Here is an 8,823-nt window from a genome sequence, read left to right as displayed (position 1 = left end):
GTGAGAACTCCTATTTGGCTCAAACCAAATGAATAATGTACATTAAGCTCTAATCGTGGGCTTTTGAACATTGGCAAGTCCTCAGAAAGTATATGAGGAGAAAAGATTGGGAATCTAGGGAACTTTCCTCACCTCTGTCTGACTGCTGCTGAAACTGATTCTGTTCCCCATTAGCCATCAGTTTCCGGCCCATATTATCTGCCTCTTTTTCAGAGAACCTGAACCATTGAAAGGTAAAATATAGGTTAAAGAGAAGCTCCTATGAACAGAGACCTGTTTAGCCCTGAAGAAAATAAAATTCTCAGGTAACTCAGGTTGAACAGAAAGAAGTCACTGAATAAACTTCTCATGTCTGATAAGGGAAAATGAGCTGATTTTCTCAAGTTGTTCAAAAGCTAGAAGTAGCTAATGAACTTACAGAAATTTAAAGGAGTCAACACATTTTTAAACATATTTATTTTTAAATTTGTTTTTAATGAGGGAAAATGTACACAAAAAATAATTTTAACATAAAATTTTAGCCAAAATGAGCTAATCTCAAAGTCAAGGGAAAAAATTTTATTTGTATTTGTGTTTTAAAGGAAGGTCTCATTGTTTTAAAATGGAAGAATGAGGAAAAATCATTTGTAAATTAATTTAATGCCTGAAAGAAAATGCAGTTTATAGATTTTTATATCTAGACTACTGGAATGAATTACCTTGACCTCTATCAAGATTCCTTTTTCCCCTTTACTCTCTTCTACTCCCACTTTCCTACCCCCTTACACATAAATATGTACATATATGTGATTGTGTATATGTGTATAATCTATGAAAAGTATAAATTTCCACTGACTTTGTTAGACAGCCTTAGACATAAGTTTCAAATGCTGCTTTTCAGTAGACTGCATGACTTGTTCTCTTTGAGTACTTTACCAATCTTGGTTTTATATCTTGGTTTTAATAGGAAACAAAAATTACAGCAAAGATTTCCCATATATCACAAAATGTAACCATTGAAATCATGAGATCTTCTGGAAACACAGAAGTTGAATTATATGGGAACCTGACATTTTTTTTTCTCTAACACAACTCTGAACTCTAGTTTTAACTAAAGAACTCAAAGCAAATGTTATTAATAATGTTGAATATAAATCACCTTATTTTACAATTTAGAAAGCAACTCAAAAATTACCATCAATGACATGCTGACAATAAACCTTCCTGAAAATATCAGGATTTTCAGCTTCCGATATTTTCTCAATTCTAAGGCATACTTTTTTTTTTTCACATTTACAAGTTGGAATGCATCTTATGGTCAGTGGGTACATTTAATGCAGTGTTTCCTTTTTATTAAAACAAACTTATTCAGTAGATTATATATCTTAGCATTAAATTTAGTCTTGGAATCAAGGAAATAAGATACCAGAATGTACACATTCACATGAGTTTTGCAGCATTGTTAAAATTCATTGGATAACTACACTTGCTATAATACTGAGTTGAAATACTCCATAAATTCTAGATATCATGACTATTTTAGTTTATGAATACCAAATTTTAATAATCTTTAGAAATCTTTAAGTAGCTTTTAGTTGTATGTTACATTAAAGCTATGGAATTTAGTATCATTTGCCCATAAAAAGGAAAGAATGAGCTTGCGTTTCTGAATTAGTTTACAGCTCTACAGGAAGGACTTTGCTTACCCATAATTGGCCCATACTCAGTACTTAAGAATTGCTGTAGGGATGAATAGGAAAGATATTAAGGTCCTGGAATCTGTAGGACACGGTTAACAATGTCAGAGAAGAACAAAAGGGAGGAGTTAAAGATAGCTCTCAGGTTTCTGGTTTGGGTGACTGGGTAGAATTCATAGAGTTTTAAATCTTTGCTCTTTGTGTTTATCCTTGCTCCAGCCACAATGGGCTCCTTACTCTGGTCGTTACTTTTGGCTATTCCCTGAAATACTCTCCTGTTTATTTAAATTCTACTCAGCCTTTAGTACCCAGCCCAAACCCTTGCCTTTTATCCAACTTATCTGACATTGACCGAAATAAAGAGATGACAGTCATAGGTCAGGATTCACTTTGGTTATTTCCCAATAGCCCCTTTTCTATTGCAGCTTTTAATAGCCCTAATGGTAAGTGTTTGACACTTGTCTTGTATATTTGAGGACAGATGGAACCTAGTTACTACTATACATACTGTACCATATATATTTAAGTCCAAATGGCAATAAGGGAAGCAGTACTTCTCTGAATTCATCTATCTTGTAATGGCATCTGTCAAGAATGACCAAGAAAGCACTCTACATGTTTTCATTTATGTTTTCATTTATGACCAGGCTGTCCTCTGTATATTAAGATTTCAACTTTTCATCAGTAGGGAAAATTTTTTGGATTGTTATTTCCAGCAATAGTGATATATTGTGGTAATAGTGCTGATAATAGTGCTGAAGTGTCTCCTCTTTCAAACAATAGCATGTATTCATAAATGTTTGCACAGCTAAGGGTTTAGTCTGTAGTTTTGAAACACAGTTTTTTACAGATATGAAGCTTTTTGGCATATGTTAGGATCAAACCTGCAAATTTGGCCTCCTTAGCACCATGTACTAACCCACTGAACTTTTAATAAAGTGTGATTTTTCTATAACAGGTCTGAACCATGAGATAGCAATTGATGTCGCATTCCTACCCATGTATTGTCCAGAAGATATCCGAGCATCTCAAATAGACACGTTATTAACCTGCATGAATTACAGCTGTGTATATCCACAGGAAGTAAATGGTAATGAAAGGGTGCCAGGTCCAAGAGCAATTGCGGGTAAGACGATCTCATTATTCTTTTCATTCAGAAATCAAAATTAATTAATATTGTAAACAGTCTTAACCTTAAGATATTATATAAACAATCTAACCTTAACATTTAATACAGTTTACCCATTTGGTAAACATACCCAAGACCTATAAGTGAGAATATATTTTTAAATAAAATTGAATGGATTCATGGTTTCTATTCGAGGCAAGCATTAAGAATGTTCTCTTATAATACAATTCTAAATGTAAGTATTCATTAGACCTAAGTGGTATGCATATGAGCAGTGCAGATTCTGCTATTCTCTCCTTTTAACTCAAGCAAGATAATTTGTTCTTTCACCTTATAATTGCCTGAAATTTTAATACCTCCATAGTATAATATAGTACAATTGTTTTCTCTTATAAACATTTAGTTATTCAAGTGCTATGCAATAAATTCCTTGAGGAGTGCTAAAAGGGTATGTAATCCCAATAGTGAAGCCCTTCAACCAACTAATTGTTTAGTTTTCTACATAATATACCAAATATATGTATATATATTTTATTCACTTTTAAGAAAGCCTTTATTATCTTGGGATTTTGTGGTTGGTCTTCCTATGCTGATGAAACTCTTGGGTGTATGTTGTTTTTAAACAAATCTTATGAGCTGTGCCTGATGATTAACTTTTGGCATTAATGGTTACTGCAAACTGAACATGAGTAGCTAATTTTATAAGAAAGCATGGCATAGGGAATGCAGTTAACATTAATGTAATGACTAGGTAGAAAGCCAGAGGAGAGAAAGAGCAATTTGGAGAATCGTTTTATAAATTATATAAATGTCTAACCAATGTACTGTGTACTTGAAACTAATAAAATGATTTTTTTTAAAAAGAGATGAAGTTTGTTTCTTTTCCCGAGTCTTTTTTAGAGATGACATATTAGCTGACTTGCAGTATTACTTCTTACACTGCAGCTCCTTAGACTTCCAGAAATTCTGCATTTCTTAATTCATGCCTTAATATGTAGTTTAAATATTTGTTCACTCATGTTCTTGCTTCATACAATATTCACTTCTGTTACGTTTCTTCTGCTATATGTATATGTTATTATTAAAATAAAATATCAAGGCAAAATTCTCAGACACCTACAAGTTGTTAGTGCCATTCTACCAAAGCAGTTAACATTTGGGAGATGAAAGGCAAGAATCAGTAGAGGAGAAAAGTGATGTAATCAAAAGCAAGGTGATTCATTTTGTGTTTTTCATGACATAGCATTATTAATAATAATGGTGTCAATTTAGCTCTGTGCCAACAACTGTGCCTGAGCATTTTCATAAGTCACGACTAATCCTAATAAAAGCCTTGCAAGGTGAACATCATTATCCCCTATTTATAGATAATTAGACTGAAAATCATATTTACTAGCATGATGACAGCTAAGATTTGAACCCAGATCTGATTTAAAACTTTTTTAATTCCTTCTGTGATTCCAAACTGAGAGATAAAAATAGGTACAGAATAATGTAATGTGGTGGCTTATAAGATAACATTGGTGTCATCTTTTAAACATTTTTTATGAACTAGTTTCTTTTTGTTACCATGAAAATATATATTACTCTGCTCCATTAAAAAAAATAAAAAATAAAAATAACTAAATATGGCTTTGGAGTACCAGCCCATATCTTAACATTATTAGTAGTATCTGTTTGATGTATTCACTATTTTCTGCAGAAGTTACTATTTTCTGCAGAAGTTACTGTAACATAACTTTGATGAATGTGATGAACAGAGGGAAGAGGGAGAAGATGAAAGACAGTGTTAATATTAGAAAAAAAACATCAGCTTATATGATACTAAATCCAAGTAAATATTTAACTATTTTACAATACTTACCATATGCTTTTTACTTTTAGGTGATATTATAAAAGCAGTAACTGAGCTGGATAGAACGCATGTCGTCTGTATCTTGGATATCTGTAATTTGGGTAACAACAAGGTAGAAGTCTGTTTGCATAAAATTTATAGTCCAGATAATATTTATTAAAAATTGAAAAATGGAATTATTACAGGTTATAAAGAGGGCACTGCTTTAAAGATATTATTTTGTTGGTAATATCAATAACTTTTTTTCTGCAAAAATATCACTTAAGCTCTAAAGTTATTAAGTAGTTTTATGTTCGTCTTGTATTTGGAGCTAACACACTTCATTTTAAATTTATTACTGAAACAGCCATCAAAACAATTTTTGTCAATCAAGAAAATTTACGTAACTTTGATATGATTATTATCTTGACTTGTAATAATTTATGTTCACTGTTTTATTTGTGAAGTGTACTTTTGTTATAAAGCCTCAGCAGAAGGCATCCTGACTTAGAAGAGTAACTTTTTATGAACATTTAACGTCCTGCCACTTTGATTCACCTATAATGGGAAATTTTGAATTGCTAATTTGACAATTAAATTCTTCTAAAGTAGCAAACCTGCATTTCTCATAAATAAGATAGTTTCTATTATTTTCAAAAGCACACATTAGTTGTTATGGCCCAGTTGCCCAGGTCTTTAGTTTGGTCAGCTGTACAATGTGAATGCTAAATTAAGTTGTCTTAATGGTTTTCCACTCCCTATTGTGACTTCATATCTTTTAAATTTCTAAATGTTTTGACCAGTGTGTGATCTTAAAGCCAAAAGCTACAGTATGTCTATGTTCTTGCTGTATTCATTTGTAATTTTGATACATGTAATGTGAGTTTAGTGAAATTTTATCTCAAATTAACATTTAAGTGCTCATATTCAAAGTATAAAACGGTAACTAAGGGAATTGATTTTATTCTGGTTGTCTATTTAAGTGTAAATGGCCTTTCCACATTTGCAAGGCCATATGGCTGACATCTATGTGGTTGACATCTGTGTGCGTCTATGACTATCGCACGAGTTAAAAATTATTCTGTATTAAGATAAATCTGATTGTAGTAAGCTGTTAACTTGTGGAGTTTCTTTCTAGCCCTATGGTTCCGTGACTTCACATTCTATACATTTTAAATGTGTTGAGCAGCTCATGAACCTAAAGACAGATGCTACATGTTGTTCATAAATGTGTTCAGTCTTTTGTTCTTTATAAGTGTGTCTAAATGTTAATTAAAATTATAAATCCTCATGTTGAAATTTGAGTGTACTATTAAAGAAGTTAAAACAATAACTTTTTTGGTCACCCATATTATTTTGAATGGATTTGATGACTTTTATATTTTTGGCCTATAATAGAGCTACATGTACTTGCTAAATGAACCAATATGATTCTTCCATATGGGTTGAAGAATGTTGTTTTATCAAGAAATCTGGGTTTTTTGTATTTAGCTATAATAAACTTTATAAGACAATTCAATTTTAGTGCCACATAAATATTGGGGAAGGGAAAAAAATAATACTTAAGTGGCTATTGACTAAAACCTCAGGCTGAGATTTCAAAACTATACACTTTAGCAGGTGTAATTTCTGTTCTCATATTGAATGAGAAATATGAACATTTTTTTTTTAATTTAGGGTTTTTAAAAACAAATTCTCTGGCAATTTATTTTATATTCTAGTAACATTTCTACCCAAATTTGAAGTTAAACATCTTTGTCCACATTTCTGGATGTTGCAAAATTAGATAACTACTGTGATAGTTTCCTAAGAAAAATAGCAAACTACCATCAGAATTTATCTTTAAGTGGCAATATGTGTTCATTAATTCCAAAGCAACACAAATATACTACCGTGATGTCACCTTCATGCTAACAAGTCAGTTACTAAGTTAAGAAATATTACATAGTCTACCAGAGGACCACAGTCTCTCTCTGAAGTTTCTAATTTTATATGGCACATGAGATATACACATTGAAATCCATTGGTAAGCTATTAAAAGAAGGGAAGAATCTGAGCACATGTTCTCTCTGCCATTTTTATTTCTTTGTTGGAATTATACTGCATTCATTTTACTCATATTAAGATAAGGACTTTTAAGAAACTTGAAACCTTTACTTGGTAACACTAAAATATTTGATGTTTTTAGCTAGATACCTTCTGCTAATATGGACTATAGATTATAACCAATTCTATTATCCCAAAATCATTTATATAGTTTATAATTGAGCTGGTTGCTATTTCACTGGTTACCTTTTCAGGTACATTTTCTTTCTTTCTTTCTTTCTTTCTTTCTTTCTTTCTTTCTTTCTTTCTTTCTTTCTTTCTTTCTTTCTTTCTTTTTTTTTTCTTCTTTATGCATTGCTACCCAAGAATTTTCAGGTGAATTGATGGGAGACGAAATATCTATTACTGGTTCCTGTTTATTTTAATAATCAACTGCTTTTACTGAAAGAATTTTAGGAAAAATATATTAAAATTTAATAAGTAAAATAAGGTACGTGGACTATCCAAAAATTACAGTTATTTGAGATTACATTTGTGTCAAGTCATACTGTATTATATTTGTCCCAACTTTCCAAAATAGAAACATGACATATAAACTTATTTATTGGTCCAAGTCATACTACCCACTATATTATCCCTCATTCCTACTTTGTTATGTTAATAGCACTTTTAGCCCTAAGTTTTTGCTTTTCTTTATACTAAAGAAATAAAAAGTAGATTTGGGGGGTGGGGAACAGATTTAAAGCTGGCTATAGCTCCATCCCTAAATCCCTGCGGAACTTTAAGAAAAGCCACTTAAACTGCTTGACCTTAATTTCATTATTTGTAAAATTAGAAAAATAATGGTCCCATCCAGTTCTATTATTCTTTGGTGTATTAATATGTTATTAGGACACTGAAAATGTCTTTGTATTATTTTAATGTGTTTCATGAAAATGTGATTTTCTATGAAGAACATTTTAAAGTTATGATTAGACTATTATCAATGACAGCAACTCATTGTAAAAAAAAATTTGAAATCTTTGAATCTCAGTTACTTTTACTCTAGTGTTCTTCCTAAGTTGTTGCCTGTTCAGTGACACATATATTTTTTTCAAAACAGAAATCTGAAATATTTTAACTTTTTTAATCATATGCACATTTTCATTGAAAATCAAGCAACTCTTTTTAAAGAATTCAACTACCTCTGATTCTATTCTGAAATTATTGTATTTCACCCCTAGTAGCTTAAGATCTAGATGTTGCCCCCAACAAGATTTTAATATCTATTTTGTAGAGGGAGATCTGAAATAGAAAAAGACTGAATGATTTAATGTAAAATTGCCAAGGCAATTAAGGTGTATAGTTAGGCTTACAACTCCAAAGTCCGTTTTTTTTTTTCATGTCTAATTTGAGCACAAAGTAAAATGTTTGAATAATAATAAAATTTCAGTTAGTGTATCAAGTCACTGGGAGATAAACTTTTCCAAATCCTGAAGCTCATGAAAGAATGAGCTGAATTATTGCAGCATATATCCAAATATGCCCACTTGGGCAAGCACTGGGTTAGCACTAGGAGCACAATACACTACACACAAAAACAGTCATGGCGCCTATTTTCATAGAGCTTACAGTGTTGTGGAGAAGAAAGACGTTCAAATAAGTGCACAAATAAGTGATATAAGTGCCTCAAAGGAAATATATGTGGTTTATATTAGTGCTTTTTAACACAGGAAGCCTGCCCAGGGCAGGGAGGGGAGCACTGGACAAGTTTTTCCTGAGGAAATGAACTTGGGATGCAAAGGCCTTGCAGCACAAGATGTGTTTGGGGCCTTGAGAAAGAACTGACATGGCTGGAGTACAGAAAGTGGAGTACAAGATGAGACAAGCCAATAGACAAGGGCTCTTATAGACTATGCAGAACCTTGGGGCCATGGTAAGGATTTTAGTTTGTATCTTCAGAGCACTAAGAAGTCATTAAATGGTTTGTGGCCAGTACATGCCATGATTTGATTCACGTTTTAGAATGGCCACTCTCTCCTGGAAGGAGAATAGATTATAAGGAGGTTTGCAGAGATTGCTAGTTATACCCTAATACCTATTCTCCTCTTCTATAGTAATAGATCTCTTAATTTTTACCCAAGCACATGGCTACCTAG

General features: G+C 32.0%; 1 protein-coding gene across 3 annotated transcripts in view; it reads left to right on the top strand.

Annotated features, from left to right (window-relative positions):
* Positions 1-5,972, top strand: part of RADX (RPA1 related single stranded DNA binding protein, X-linked) — a 63,868-nt gene extending 57,896 nt beyond the window's left edge. For all 3 annotated transcript variants that reach the window (XM_039878948.1, XM_039878947.1, XM_039878946.1), the window contains 2 exons: positions 2,635-2,802; positions 4,690-5,972. In XM_039878948.1, the coding sequence (XP_039734882.1) occupies positions 2,635-2,802; positions 4,690-4,820 (299 nt within the window). In that variant the 3' untranslated portion in view covers positions 4,821-5,972. The remainder of the gene's footprint in view (positions 1-2,634; positions 2,803-4,689) is intronic.
* Positions 5,973-8,823: the final 2,851 nt, after the last annotated feature.

Source organism: Pteropus medius, unplaced genomic scaffold (genome assembly GCF_902729225.1).
Source record: "Pteropus medius unplaced genomic scaffold, Ma_sr-lr_union100, whole genome shotgun sequence".
Lineage (NCBI taxonomy): Eukaryota > Metazoa > Chordata > Mammalia > Chiroptera > Pteropodidae > Pteropus > Pteropus medius.
This window is presented reverse-complemented; position numbering and strand designations above follow the sequence as displayed.